The sequence below is a fragment of the Hippichthys cyanospilos genome, chromosome 20 (genome assembly GCF_059441005.1).
Source record: "Hippichthys cyanospilos isolate Australia breed blue-spotted pipefish chromosome 20, RoL_Hcya_1.0, whole genome shotgun sequence".
In the NCBI taxonomy this organism is placed as follows: domain Eukaryota; kingdom Metazoa; phylum Chordata; class Actinopteri; order Syngnathiformes; family Syngnathidae; genus Hippichthys; species Hippichthys cyanospilos.
In genome coordinates this window covers 12,706,121-12,721,010 of record NC_142388.1, presented here as the reverse complement: position 1 = coordinate 12,721,010, position 14,890 = coordinate 12,706,121, and the positions used below count along the sequence as shown (strand labels likewise).

General features: G+C 39.8%; 2 protein-coding genes across 3 annotated transcripts; both read right to left on the bottom strand.

Annotated features, from left to right (window-relative positions):
- Positions 1–5,951: 5,951 nt before the first annotated feature.
- On the bottom strand, positions 5,952–8,061 carry LOC148407448 (thrombomodulin-like). Its single transcript, XM_088402742.1, has one exon. It carries the CDS (start codon positions 7,872–7,874, stop codon positions 6,219–6,221), a length of 1,656 nt encoding a protein of 551 aa, XP_088258868.1. The 5' UTR covers positions 7,875–8,061; the 3' UTR covers positions 5,952–6,218.
- A 3,876-nt stretch (positions 8,062–11,937) lies between these two features.
- Positions 11,938–13,899, bottom strand: LOC148407447 (thrombomodulin-like). 2 transcript variants are annotated; one of them, XM_088403573.1, is made up of 2 exons: positions 12,597–13,899; positions 12,368–12,525 (listed from the first exon to the last, which is right to left on the bottom strand). In XM_088403573.1, exons 1-2 carry the CDS (start codon positions 13,741–13,743, stop codon positions 12,509–12,511), a joined length of 1,164 nt encoding a protein of 387 aa, XP_088259699.1. In that variant the 5' UTR covers positions 13,744–13,899; the 3' UTR covers positions 12,368–12,508. The 2 variants fall into 2 exon arrangements, with proteins under 2 accessions (XP_088259698.1, XP_088259699.1); XM_088403572.1 differs by having other exon boundaries at positions 11,938–13,899.
- Between the last annotated feature and the right edge of the window lie 991 nt (positions 13,900–14,890).

Below are 14,890 nucleotides of genomic sequence, written 5' to 3'. Positions count from 1 at the left end.
CAACTCATAACAAAAGCAAATTATATTCGTAGCAATTTTTGGGGCAGTGGCAGTAATACTGAAAAAATCCCCCTCAAATATTTTTCGACCACAATGCTTGATGGCTTTTGAGGTGTGATAAACTATGTCATTTATGATTTTTTTTCATTCATCATCTCAAAATGTTTAATGGCATCAGATATACCTACACATATATACAGTAGATTTTATTTATTTATTCACTCTCCACACACAGTCATAATAAGTGCAAAATATGCAACTGAAAAAAATGAAAACGGCTATATAAAAAAAAATGATTGATTTGGTTGTCTTGCTTCCCTGCATTTGGGTCTTAACACAATAATTAAACTACAACATCTACAGCCTGTAGGAGTAGCCTGATCAAACACAGGCACTATTTGTGGATCTATGTGTGAATAGTCTGAATAAAGTTTTACCTTATAAAACAAGGTGCATACCCATCTCATTTACAGAATAAAAAAAAAGTGTGCACAAGCTAATATAGACGCGGCATGTGTTCCCTTCATTATGTCTTACAGAATGCTTTCAATTTTTTGCAGCTCAGGACCAATTTTTTTTGAGCTTCAAAAAGATAGATAGACGGACAGACAGACAAATGTTGTTGTTTTTTTGCTTAAAATATGCCTCGTTCAACATTTTGGCTCCCCAACCCCTGCGTTTGGCAATATAAACTGATACTATGTGTGCCGGACAGTAGGGGGTGCCAAAACTCAGCTAAAATTTACTGTCAAAAGTTTCCGTCCATCCACCCATTTACAGTACTTAGGCGCTTGTACTCAGATGGGTTGCGGGCGTCCTTGTCGATCTCGCTGTCTCAGGGCAGTAGGCGGGGTCACCCTGAACCGGTTGCCAGCCAATTTGCAAGACACACATAGACGAACGACCATTCACACTCACAAACACACCTAAGGGTAATTTGGAGTGCCCATTATACCCAACATGCATGTTTTGGGGAATGTAGGAGGAAAAAACCCTCATGGCCACAATGAGAACGTGTCACCTCCACACTAACTACTCATCCACCATTCTTCCCAGTATAATTATGTTTACATAAATTTGCTACAGTATTAACCCTTTAGGCACCAGTTTTTTATTCAATAAAATACCTGAATTGCATGTTCGTCAAAATGGTTGTATCTTGAAAATGGTTGGCGAGAAAGAGATACTGTAAAAGTTGCGTGGTGCAATTTGGCCAGTTTGGCTCTTAACCCTTTCATTCCCGTTGGGAAATTGCGTTCCACAGCTTTTGGCAGTGGGTATAGGAATGTTAGCAATAAGGAGAAATGACAACCCAGCGCTTTATTACAAACCTATCCAGATTCTAGTGACATTTAGCATACACATTTCCATACACAACAAGCAAGTGCTGGGCCCACTGTCAACAAAGTAGCTTGTGTTGTCAATTAATGATTTTGTAATGCGGAAATATATTGATAATATGTGCTATATATGTGTGTTACTATAGATGACATTGATTGATATGTACTGCAGGCCTTTGTTGATCATTTTCACTTCTCTGGCACGTTTATATTGCTATTATCATTATCAAATTATTGTTATTATTATTTTCTTTTTTTATTATAAAATAATGATGGGACAAAAACCCAGGGCCTATGAACTAATCTATGGAAGTGAGAATTGTTTAACAATTGTTTAAGTATCCTCGACTCATAAAGAAGTACTATATGCCATAAGTTTTTTGTTTGAAAAAAAAAATCATCAGTTAAAAGGTTAAGTCTAAATTCATGTCAAAAGAAAAAAAAATAAAGTTTTAAATCCACACGAACAAGTGAAAAGAAAAAAAAAGATTGTTTCTTCTTTGTAAATCTAAATGTGTTGAGCAGAATGTTGTACATTTTTTGTAGCAACATTTTACTTTTGCATATTTCCGTATCCTTTTATATTTTGCTCTAGTAAAGGATTTGAAATCAGTATAACTGTACTTCAGTATGAGTAAATTAACTTACCTTTGGAGATATTCAAAAGCTAACAGTTCCATAAAAATACCTCAAATGTTGTAGTTTACTTACGCACACTAGCGATGACATTTTATGCTACACACTTTATAATGGGCAATCTTGCATATGGATTTTTATAATCTTTTTTTTTTTACCTGATTCTTGCCACGACTGTACTCCGCGCAGTTGCAGTTGAAAGTGTGAACAGGATCTAGGAAATTCTTTTATAGTTAAGCAGTTCTAGATGAAAACCACGTGAAACTATCAAGGCTGTAGAACTTTTGTGCAGGTGACCGTCACATAAAGCGGTCTAAACCAGGCATGAAGTTGCAGGTGACAGCAAGTATGTAGCATCTGGGGAAGACCAAAGACTTAATCACTCTAAATCAATAAATTACATTTGTACAGCTGCAGATTTGTGACCACACCAACACTTCAACTGTTTTTTACAGAAAACGTACCTTTTTATTTTGGATCCCAACAGTCATGTTGCTGCAGCAAGCTTCCAAACCCACTGAACAAGATTTGATCCCCAATGCTACTGAACGTGCACTGACAAGAGGATGATTTTTTTTTTTGCTAACTTCTCTCTACGCATGCTTCTACTGTATAACCCTCTAGGGATAAAATACTTTCTCACAGCACAATATTTCCAATAGTATTACCCTTAACAGAAACAATGACAACTAGTGGTTGTGTTTGGGATTCCACAACTACTTCCAAGATTTTTTGTTCTCTCTTTTCAATTTAAAAATCAATTAATTTAACAGTGTTGGGCAAGTTAGTTCATAATTGTAATGCATTATTTATTACTTATTACTGTCCTTTGAAAGTAATTAGTTACATCACTGTATTTGAAATGTAATGCAATACACTACGATTGGATTACTTTTACATTAATCTCACCAACATAACTGGAAATATGGATTTGTCATTCTAAATGTAGCTCATTACGCTCATTAAACATCCAATGGAATAACCCTAAACTTAAGTAAAATTACTTGCTAAAAACAAATATTATTTGTCCTGAGGACTTGTAAATGATGACTAGATTGCTGGAATTGCGAAATAAAAAGGACCTGAAAAAAATTTCTCTGTATCCCAACAATACACCAGCGCAATCTTAAGGCAAGCAAATGAACTGCATTCATGTTAGCACTGCTTCAATTCATATTAAAAATGTAAAGGGTCTAGGAGCCATTTTTTAATATATATATTATAATTATTATTAATTAATTAAAAGTATGAGTACTAAAGGAATGTGTTAACAGTGTTGGGAATATTGTACTACAGTAATTACATTACATTTGAAATGCATTAAAACCTTTCCTTTTGTACTCCTACATTTACGAGTGTTTTTTTCTTCATTCCAGGTATGCATATTTTTTTTTTTTTTGGGGGGGGGTTGTTGTGATTCACCTCCATGTAATCTGCAGTTGTTTGTCTGCTCTTTGTGTTCTGTTGGTGCCATCAGTGTTCGCTCATCAGACATTGGTCTTTTCAGCCCTGCTTTGATGTCTTGTCCATTTTTGCAGCTTTTTTTGCCTTTTTGGGGCTAAATAAATAATTTTTAGATGCCTCGTCATGTCCTTGTGCTTCGGTCCAGCTGGCTTTTTTGGGCAATCTGATCGACCCAAAAGTCTCAGTACTGTAACTAAGTCAAATGTTGCTTTAGCAAAATTTTGTTTTTATTATTCCATCTGATGTAGTTTTTTTTTTACAGTTTTTTTTTTTTTTTTTTTAAATAGTAAAGCACAAACCTAACAAACTTTTCCACAGCATAAAACTATATTGTTAACTAGCATATTCACCTTCTATTTCCACTTCCCTTTCTTGGAACTTGAATGAATACTAATGCAGTGGTACCTGTACTTACGAAATTAATTTGTTCCAGAAGTCATTCGTCATTTCATGTAAACTGCCTAATCCGTTCCAAGTCCCCAAAAATGCTCCTAATATATATATATATATATATATATATATATATATATATATATATATATATATATATGAATTACATTAGTGCATAGCGTAAGTGAATCATCTTAATTGTAGCCGTTGTCAATATGAATGCAGTTCCTTTGTTTGCCTTGAGATAGTGCTGGTGTGTTGTGGTGAGTGCTGAGAGTGACCTTTTTATGTTTAATTTGTAGCTTCAACATATATTTTTACATGATTTTGAGCATGAAAATGTACCTATGTTTAGCATGCAATCATGCAAAGTGCTTACTGTGTAATGTCATTCAACTGGCTAAAGTAATAAGGATGCTAACGTCAGACGCCCAACGTGGTATGTTACGTATGTGGGTTTTCTTTTGTGAATATGTATAATGTTATGACTTTACATTTTTCTCAAAAAAGAGACTTTTCACATGAGAGAGATCATTTTTTTACCATTAAAAAACGGAAAGCGCCCAAGATAGAATCGGTGTTGACGCTCTTTTTTTTTTTTTTTTTTTTTTTTTTTTTAAAGGAAATGATTACGTCCCGTGAAACATCCTCCTGTTCAAATACAAAGTCAATTTACGTCCAATCAGGTTGCCCCTCCTCGTCCAATCAGTCGTGAGTCCACTATTCCCTCCCGCCCCCACCACTTCCGGTTTGGTCTTTAAATAATAATGTTTCTTGAAATGTTGCGTGCGTTTGTGAAAATGTTGCGTGCGTTTCGACTTTTGTAAAAAGTTTTTTTTCTTTTCTTTTTTTGCGTTTTGTTTTTAAATTGCGTTTTTCTTTTTGTTTTGTTTTGTCTTTTGAAATGCGTTTTTCTTTCTTTGTTTTGTTTCTCGAAATGTTGCGTGCGTTTGTGAAAATGTTGCGTGCATTTTGACTTTTGTAAAAAGTTTTTCTTTTCTTTTTTTACGTTTTGTTTTTGAATTGCATTTTTCTTTTTTCGTTGTGTTTTGTCTTTTGTAAATGCGTTTTTCTTTTTTAATTTTGCTTTGGTATTTTTTTTTTTCATTTGCACTTCAGGGCCACCGTAGAAAGGATATCACATGAATTAAGAGCACATCTAAACACATTCACTTGTTTTCTAGGTTAATTCATGTGACATCAGCAAGCTGCGCTGTGGTTGGTCCGTCCTTGAGCCCAACGCATGACGAACTTTCAGTCGACAGTTTAATGCAAAAGTTATTTTAAATTATTTAATTTTATAAGACAAATAATTTAGTTAATTAGTTATGGGTGTAATGTTAACATTTTTGCAGCTGAAATGGCTCGATAGGTGTCAGAATTTCACTTTTTTCCCCCAAAAATGAAGGCCAAAAGTCTAAGTATGTTCTATAAACTAACTTGAAAATGTGATTTTTTATTATCTTTTTTTTTTAAATCAAGACCATTTGAGGAAGAGGCATACGTAAGCCAAGTTTTGACACATCGATGTGTATTTTGATATCGTATACTTAGAATAATGGGACAAGCTTGAAGGTGCCTATTGCAGTGTTAGCTGTTATGGCATGAGCTTCTCGTTTGTTAATTGCGGCCTTTTTGCATAAACACAGACAATCAAACTTGGTGACACGCTTCACCAGTGAAATGCTTCTCAAATTCGAGTATTTGTGGTTAACTGACCCTAAACCGCATTCCTCGGAAAAGGAATTACATGGATGAGGCGTTCGCTGACCGCTCAAAATGTGGGAATTCCGATACACACTTAACGCGTAACGATTATACACTTTCCGATTATGAACACTAGATTAGAATTTATGAACAGTTTATAAAAGATGAGATTTACTCTGTTTTGGTATACTTTTGACATGGTTGCCAAAGTGCCGGTGCGTTTCATACGCGATAACATAGAAAATACCCGAATTTTACCCCGATTTTAAGGGTATGGCTTATACACGGATACGTCTTATATTTGTTTATCCCTTCCATGTATAATATGTACTACTTGAAAACTGCATTAATCATTTTGTTTCTGTTACAGTACACTCATTTCGCCAGTGGGTGGCACAATCAGCCTTGAGAGAGTTTTGAGCAAGACTGCAAACTTTATTGAGCGTGAGTAATGTGTTTGTTTCGGCACAAACCAGTTGGTATGTTCATTTCTGCGTTTTCTGCAGATGATGCTAAACTTGTTAAAAAAAAATGCTTCTGTCTGCACGACTTGTGGCTTTTTACGGTCTCCTTTGGTCAAGTTTTGTCATTTTGCTCCCATCAGTGCTTGCGACCCTTGCCAAAAATAAAATGAGTCACAAATGAATACATTCATATGTCCTCCCTCCATCTTCCTTGTTATTAAGCTTCGCTCCCCATTCCTTGTAAACTGTGGGTCTCCCCTTCGTCCGGGACTTTATACGCGGCCTCTCTCTCCACTTTCCCCCTTTTGTTCAGGATGTGCTGGGACAAAAAGACCACCAGCACAATAAAAAGGACACAGCACACTATAATGGCGACCAGCCCGCCTACTGTCAGCGACGAGGGCTGCTGAGTTGGAGCGACCTCGTGTGGCGTCACCGTGGGAGCGTTTGCGGTTGTCGCAGCCTCCCCCGAGCCCTCCTCCTCTTCATCTTCATCCTCGTTTCTGACGCAAAACACCTCGTTCTCCAAAGCGAATCCTTTACGACAAGAGCAAATATAGCCACCATAAGTGTTCTTGCAGCCGTGGTCACAATAAGAGTCGGCGCATTCGTCCATGTCGATGCACACGGTGTGGTCCTCCCTCTCCTCCGATATGTAACCGTTCGGACAGAAGCACTGGTATTTGTCGTTTGGGTCGCACTCGGCCATGCATTCCTCCTTGCCACAGTAAAGCTCGCATTTGCTCGAGTCCAGCGGGTCCACTCGATATCCTTCGTAGCAGGAGCACTTGTAACTCCCGGGCGTGTTGTCGCACCGATGCTCGCACGGGGCCGAGGCGCACTCGTCATGATCCACGCACATGGATCCAGCCGTCATCTTGAACCCGACCTGGCATTCGCACTTGAAGCCCCCCACGGTGTTGACGCAGCGGAAGTTCTCCCCCGGACACTGGCGCTCATCCGAGCAGTCGTTGAAGTCCACGCAGGACCTCCCGTCGGGTGCCAGTTTGAAGCCGTGGTCGCACGCGCAGGAAGGCACGCCGTCGTCCCCCTCCAAGCAGGCGTACTCACAACCCAAACGCGCGCACGGGTCATCTGGTTCCGCCTCGCATGTGATTTTATTCACGGGGTTGACGGAGAGGCCGGGCGGGCACGAGCAAGAAGGCTCGTGCTCGTCGTCCACGGCGCATTTGTGCTCGCAGCCTCCCTCTAGGATCTCGCAGCTCCACGGAGCCCGCAGCCATCTTTCCGAGCACACGAACTTGTGCTCGCTCGGTATCAGTCTGGCGATGCTTCCCGGCGGCAAGAAAAGTAGATCATCTCCCCCGAAACCTAAGGGGGTGCTGTACGAGACGGCTTCGTCGGTGACCTCGATGCCCTCGCACGAGTATTTCAAGTGATACTCGCACAGGAAGCCGCTGACGTGCGCGTTGCACGACTCCTGGACCCACTGGAGCCCGTTCGCATTTGAAACTGTGACGCACCGGGCAGATGAGCAGCTGCTGTCGAAAGTGGGAGCCCAGTTATCAAAATCGCTTTCTGCGTCTTTAGTCAGCCACTCATAACCTTTAAGGCGAGATGTTGCGTTGGGACAGCCGCTTAATCGATGCAAACCGATCCAGTATTGACCCGAAAAGTTCATCAAAAGTTTAGCGAGTGCATCACGTGACGCAGACGAACGCACGCTCGTTACTAGCCCATTACGTTCCTTGCATTGATTCTGCGCGCTGGGAAAGTCGGCGGGGTGGCGGAACACGGCGAAACAGCTGTTCTCAACGCAGTGACCCCGGTCCGGGTCCATCCCACCGAGTCTCCCCGCCAGCACCGCCAGCACCGCCAGCACGGCAACGAAAAACCCCGTGGCATCCTTCATATTCTAACCACGAGCTTGCGTTCAAGTGGCCGTGCGTCCCTGCAGCCAAGACGCGAGTTTGTAGAAAAAATTGCTTGGCTCGAATTTATAATCTCCCCATTCCATGTTGGCTACGGAGCAGAGGAAGGAAGTGGCTCTTAAGCAGCCTTCTACGGTACTCTCTAGGCCTCCAAGGAAACTTTCTCCTCTCAAAGAAGACCACGGCCGTAAATTACTCATTCGGGCGTCATGCTATCCCACGCCCCATTGTCCCGTTTGACACGCCCACTGAGCTGAGTCTGAACCGTTATACGCAGGAGCGGAGCTCCGTGGTGGTCACCCCTGCCCTTCTAGAGAGAAATGGTGACTTGCCCGTCATTTCACATCTCACTTAATACCCTGCTACAACTTATTTATATTTACTGTATATTTAAAGAACAGTTTTACAATCTGTCTTTAGTAAAGAAGATTCTTAAATTAATTGTCAATCATAACGTTTACGCAATAGCAACCAAACAACATGGCACAGCTGTCATTCCTATAATGCCATCCACAGTCTGGGTCCCATGAAAAATAAGCCCACTTGTGGAGCAAATTTTCACGACACATTCATTATACAAGCAATCAACATAAATAAAAAAATAATAAACCTCAATGTTGATTAAAATAGAAGACTAGTGTGTCTGGAACTTTTACATATGCTTTGAACTGCAGTGAGGCAAAAATTTGCATTATATTGTTGACAACTGAATGATGGTACAATTACTTTTGCCACCCCATGCCTCAAGGCTGTGTTTATTTATTTATTTATTATATATGAATTATTTTCCCTAATTACTAAAGTTTTTTTGTTCACGTGTTTGAATGTTATCATTGTATGCCGTTTTAGTAGTTCCGGTAAGCTACTTTTCTATAGAAGCGCGGAGCTGCCAATGTGGCGTAATGCATTTGGCTGGCAGGCACATTCAAATGACTTTGCAAGTATTTTAAAACATTTAAATATGTTCAAAAATACACCAAATGCAAGCATGTTTGGATGTGTCTGAAATATGTTTGAACATACTTGCAGATGTGTTCACATGTACTTGCAAGCTAAATGCTAAAGACAAAATTTTCTTATCACCATAATGCTATGACGTATTGATTTACATCAATTGAATTACATGGGATTGCATCAAAAATAAAAACGTTTAAAATACATCTTTTGTGACACCAGGTCTGGAAAATTGCTAGCACACCTGGTGTAGATTTTTTTTTATAGTATACTTATATGTAAATTGATTATATGAGTGCTAACAATGGCACAACAGAATAATCATTATGACATCATAATTGTAAAGTTTTGCCAATATCAGAGCGGTATACAGCGGATAAATCAATGTTCCAGTTGTCAGGTTCAGGCAACCTAGAACATTTACTAACCAACAAAGCAGAAAAAGACAATAATCTTTTTCTAGCAAGGACAGTGGACAGGATCTTTTCAGATCTCCTTTTGGTATGATTGCATTTTCTGTCCTTCACTCTTTTATTCATTAGGTTTGGCCCGAGTGACAAAGCCACTTGCAAGCCCCGCAAGGTTAGGGCAGCCATTCTGGCAGCACAGTAACAATCAGTGTCTGATTATGGGGACTGTAGGTGGAAGTCCATATACTATCAGTCAATGCAATCACTGCTATTTTCTTTCCCAGGAACAGAAGTCATGTTGTCATCTCAGGGTTAAGAATACATGTGAGCATGATCCTATCAATGCACACAAAAATAAATGGCCATTCACACTCACGAATACATCTAAGGTCAAAATAGAGTGTCCAATATACATCCGGTGTATGTTTTTGGGAGGAAACTTGAGTACCCATAGAAAACCCACACGGGTACGCAGAGAACATGCTATCTCCACACAATAGGAATAGGATACATGAATTTTCTGATTCATGTTGTAAAATGAACAAAAAGATGAGTTGGCACACATATGACCCACTTGTATCAATTCTGAAAAGTCTAAAACAAATTGGACAATCCCAAAATGTAATCAAACATCTGAGGAATTAGTAGAATAGATTTACATTTAATTTAGAAAAGAAGACACTGTGTACAGTAAGTGTTATACAGCTATATATGTAGCTCATATAGCAGCAAAGTTTTACATTCAAGGTCTTTTGACAGTAATATTCTGAAAAAATCAATCTAGACGACAAACATGGAATATCTATCAAGTTGTCATATACTCATCAGGTACACTTGCATAAACATACGAAAATGTCTGAACAAACTGCGAAAACAGACTGACATTTTCAGAGGTATTAGTTAACACTTGATTTATTATTGCAATTACAGTTCTCAGTATTGCTAAGTGACCAGCAAGCATATTATTATCCACAGAAAACAGCATTAACACATCCATTCAAATACTGACCACAGGATGAATAAATGTCCTATTTTAGCTCAATGGTCGAAAAAACAGAATCCTATTGTATGTTGTTGTTCGGAGAAGGCACAAAATTATACACGTCCTAAAACAGTGTTTGGTTTCAAAACCATAAAGAAAAATCGAACTTGTAGAAAACGCATTTGCGTACAAAATGGTGACACAGTGACTTTTCAGTTTCTTAGAATTGAAATAAACATTTCTATGACCTCAGAATTGTAATGCAGCTCCAAATCAAAATCGATGTACAAGATCCGATGTGAGATTTCTTGAAATTTTCCTGTTTTCTTTCAGATCTAAACTATATTGAGTGCCAATGTGGCTAGATTACGGTTTAGAAAGGATTTTACAAAGTACCTTAAAATTAGATAGATTAAATACGATAGCTATTGAGGATTAAAAGATACGGTTGGGAGAGTTAATTGATATGAGATATAATCATTCAAAGGCAGATAAACACCCAAAAGACAAATACATTCATGAATATGTGTGTGTTTGTGAGTGTGTGTGTATATATATATATATATATATATATATATATATATATATATATATATATATATATATATATATATATATATATATATATATATATATATATATATATATATATATATATATATATATGTGCATCATTGTGTCAGTTCCAGCATCTCTTGCTATGCTTGTCATAGTTGCAACAGGCATTTTTTGGGGCCGGCACCCCAAAAAAGGGCACCCAATTCCCAAACTTGGTCACACATTTAAGATTGTAATCGTTAGCATCCTCATTATGATAGCGAGGAGCAGATGAGCAAAAAATAATAATTAAATAAAAAAGTCGGCTGAAATAAAAATTTCAGTCATATGAACTTTGATCAAATTTGTAGTCGGGCAGTTCAACAAAGTATTTTCAGTTTTGCTAATATGAAAAGTGGCTTTTTCACATTTTCAACAAAAAATAAAAGTTTAGAAAACTAACTGTCGACCAACTGAAAATAAGAGCAAATTTTTAAAAAGCAATTACTTTGCACACTTTGTTGTGTTAAAAATACTTTTTTACCACCCAAAAATGACTAATTGCTGTGTAAATTAACATGGGTAACAATTTTGATTAACACAGACCCAAAAATTGTCTGCACAGCCCTGTTTAAAAAGTCGGTGACCTGTGTGCACTTTAGATCAGAGGGGCACAATTTTAACAAGAACTCAAACAGAGTGGTTCTCAAAGTGGGGTCCGGGAACCCCCGGGGGTCCGTGGTCTTACTGCAGGGGGTCTGTGAAAGAAAATTATATTTTTTATTTTTGTTCTCTTCATTTAATTTTACATTAAATTGCGACTGTATGCATGAATAAAGCAATCAATCCGACCACTTTAACATATTTAATAATGTAATAATTTTGAAATTTGTCTAATGGACCCATGTAATCCAAGTGATCATCGAAGAGCTTGCATATTTATTCATTAAATGTTTGACAGCAGCCTGTTTAAGGAAAATTGACCCAGTTTGTTGTGAAGAAGGGTGCAATTTGCAATATTTATTTTGTAAATTGGAGTAAACATACTTGGTTTTGAATTATATAAAATATTATATATATATATATATATATATATATATATATATATATATATATATATATATATATATATATATATATATATATATATATATATATATATATATATATATATATGTTCAAGTTTGAACACCGATTTAGGACATCAAAGCACTTTTGCTAGTAATTGATGACAGAGATTCTTTTTTTTTTTTTAAATGATGGATAATGGGTCAAATGGAGTCAGACAAAAGGGCACTTTTGCCTTCCAGGGTACAAGGGGCATGTGCCTGAGCTTAAATGTCAACAGCGTTGTGTTTAAAGTCTCTGTGAGTCAAATTTCGGCTGTTTATCAAAAGATAACCGCTTGTATGTCTCCGCGATGACTTGCTGCGAGTCACGTTTCGACTCGTTGTCGAAAGATAACCGCTTATATGTCTCTGTGGTGACTTGCTGCAGGTAAAAAATATCCATATCGGATCCTTTGAGAGAGGAAAGATCAAGACTACGGCAACGTTTGGCCAAGTTCCTGAACAACAAAAAGAGCAGTGCCAGGCAAATCAGCAGGAACACGGTAATGCCAAGTATGCTGCCCGCTTTTACGTAAGATGGCACTGTGGCGGGATGTGGCTCGGCTGGCGTCGGGTACACTGAGGTCTCGTCATCCTCCTCCGGGTGGATGCACATGTAGTCATCAAACAACTCGTAGCCCTCGTTACAAGAACACACAAAACTCCCGAATAAGTTTTCACACATGTGTTCGCACTGCATCTGTATCTCACATTCGTTGATGTCGGTGCAGTAAGCTGTGCCGTTGCGGATGTCTTGGATGTAGCCCTCGGGACAGAAACACTGATGCATGTCCCTCTCCTCCAGAGCAGGATTTGGGATGCAGTTAGCCGGGCAGTCCTGCTGGTCGCAGAACATCTCGCACTTGGTGGCGTCACGTGGGGACACCCTGAACCCCTCGCGGCACGCGCATTCATACACGCCGTTGAATTTCACGCACTGCATATGTTCGCACTTGTCACAGATCCTCACATCCGCGCACACACCCCCCTCCTCCTCGAAACCGTCTTTGCACTTGCATTCGTACTCACCGCGGGTGTTCACGCATTCCTCGCCTTCTTGCACGCAAACATCCGGATGCTCGCACTCGTCCACGTCCACGCAGCTTTTCCCGTCCGGTGCCAGCGTGTAACCCGCGTGGCACTCGCACGCTTGGGTGGCGTTGTCACACAGGTGCGCGCATCGGTCACACGGCTCATCGCTGCAGGTGATGAGGTTGGCGTGGAGATATTTTCTCTCCGGCGGACACGAGCAGGATCCGGATGTGGAGTTACAGGCGTCCTCGCAGCCGCCGAGCATCACCTCGCAGTTCCACGGAGCTTGCAGCCAACTTGATTCGAAACACAAATACTTGGCGTCCGGGTGTAAGGCGCCCGTCTTATGCGCTACTGCGAAAGTCCCACGAGGGAAGTAATCTGACGTGGCATTCACCCGAAAGTACATTGGAGCCAAATACGTCACCTGGGCCTCTCTGACGTAGGGGATGGCCCGACAAGGCTCCGCGTTGGGGAATTGGCAAATATACCCAGTGAGCTGGCTGCTGCACGCCGTTGATTGGATGGTCAGGTTGTCTCCCTTGTCCCCCGCCAAGCACGAAGTGCAGTTTTGGGCGTCTTGCGTCCCCGAACGTCCGAACCAAAAACTCCCACTGAGCCCTCCAAATAAGTGTCCCTGCGCTTCCACGTCGAGGAATAGCAATAAATCTCCCTCCGAATCTCGGCAGCCTTTCCGCGCTCCCTGGAAGTCTTTTCGGCCCAGAAAAAGCGCGTAACACTGATCATGGGTGCAATGTCCGCGCAGAGAGAGAACAGTATCCTGCATCCCGCAAAGGAGAAGAGCACTCATAAGCAAAGCAATCATGGTGCCGATGCTAGACGAGATTATGAAGAAGGTGAACAGGACGACGAGTGGCTGTGTTCGACGATGCAACGTTGGCGAGGAGACTGGAAGCTCCACATTTTGGTGTCCATTTATAAAAGCATGTAGCTCTCGAGTTCGAGCAGCACAGGAAGGAAGTTCAGTTCTGGTGGGTCCGCTTGCTCAACCCTTCCCCCGCTGCTCTAAAGTCTTATCACAAACATACTGGCTCATTAAACACACGCACAAACACGCACACACATACCTCCCCCATGAGTGAGCTCATGAGAGGACAGTGGCTTGTCTTGTCACACACCCAGAGGTATAAACTGATTAAAAAAACACACACAAAACACACACACACACACACACACACACAGGTACAGTACAGTACAGCCTTGCTGATTCATGTACTGAACCTCAATTAAAACAAGAGACTGAAATGTTTATACAAGGGGTGTAACAATATTTGTTTGAACCCCCCATTTTTTAAATTATGATGTGAGTGCATCAAATCAAACTAAATTGAATCAATCTCTTTTGAAATATACCGAGATGCGTATTTATTCGTTGGAAATATCAGACATTCACAGTACTGATAAGTTCGTTCACATGCAGAGGCGTCACTAGGAATGTAGTCTGCTTGGGGAAATGAAGGGAAAACGAATTTCATTGGGTGGGATAATAATACTATACATATACATATGTATAGTATATACAATACATACAACTCTTGGGTCGGACAGAGTCAGCCCCCAGGATCAGTGCTGGGCAAGTTTCAAAACTGTAATGCATTATTTATTACTTATTACAGTTGTTTGAAAGTAATTAGTTACATTACTGTATTTGAAATGTAATGCATTACACTACTCTTGCATTATGTTTACATTCCATTTCTCACCAACAACCTGGAAATACGGATTTGCCATTCTAAATGTAGCTCATGAGGCTCATAACACATCCAGTGGAATGACCTTAAACTAAACTTAAGTCAACTTATATGCTCAAAATTTTCCCCAAATAAATATTATTGCCCCATGTACTTGTAAATGATGCCTAGATTGCTGGAAATGTAAAACAAAGACCTACAAAAATGACCTAAACAAAGTTCTTTGCATAGCAACAATACACCAGCGCGATCTCAAGGCAA

Excerpts from the sequence above, each read along its gene's own strand:
- LOC148407448 (XM_088402742.1), bottom strand. The coding sequence starts at position 7,874 with ATGAAGGATGCCACGGGGTTTTTCGTTGCCGTGCTGGCGGTGCTGGCG.
- LOC148407447 (XM_088403572.1), bottom strand. The coding sequence starts at position 13,743 with ATGATTGCTTTGCTTATGAGTGCTCTTCTCCTTTGCGGGATGCAGGAT.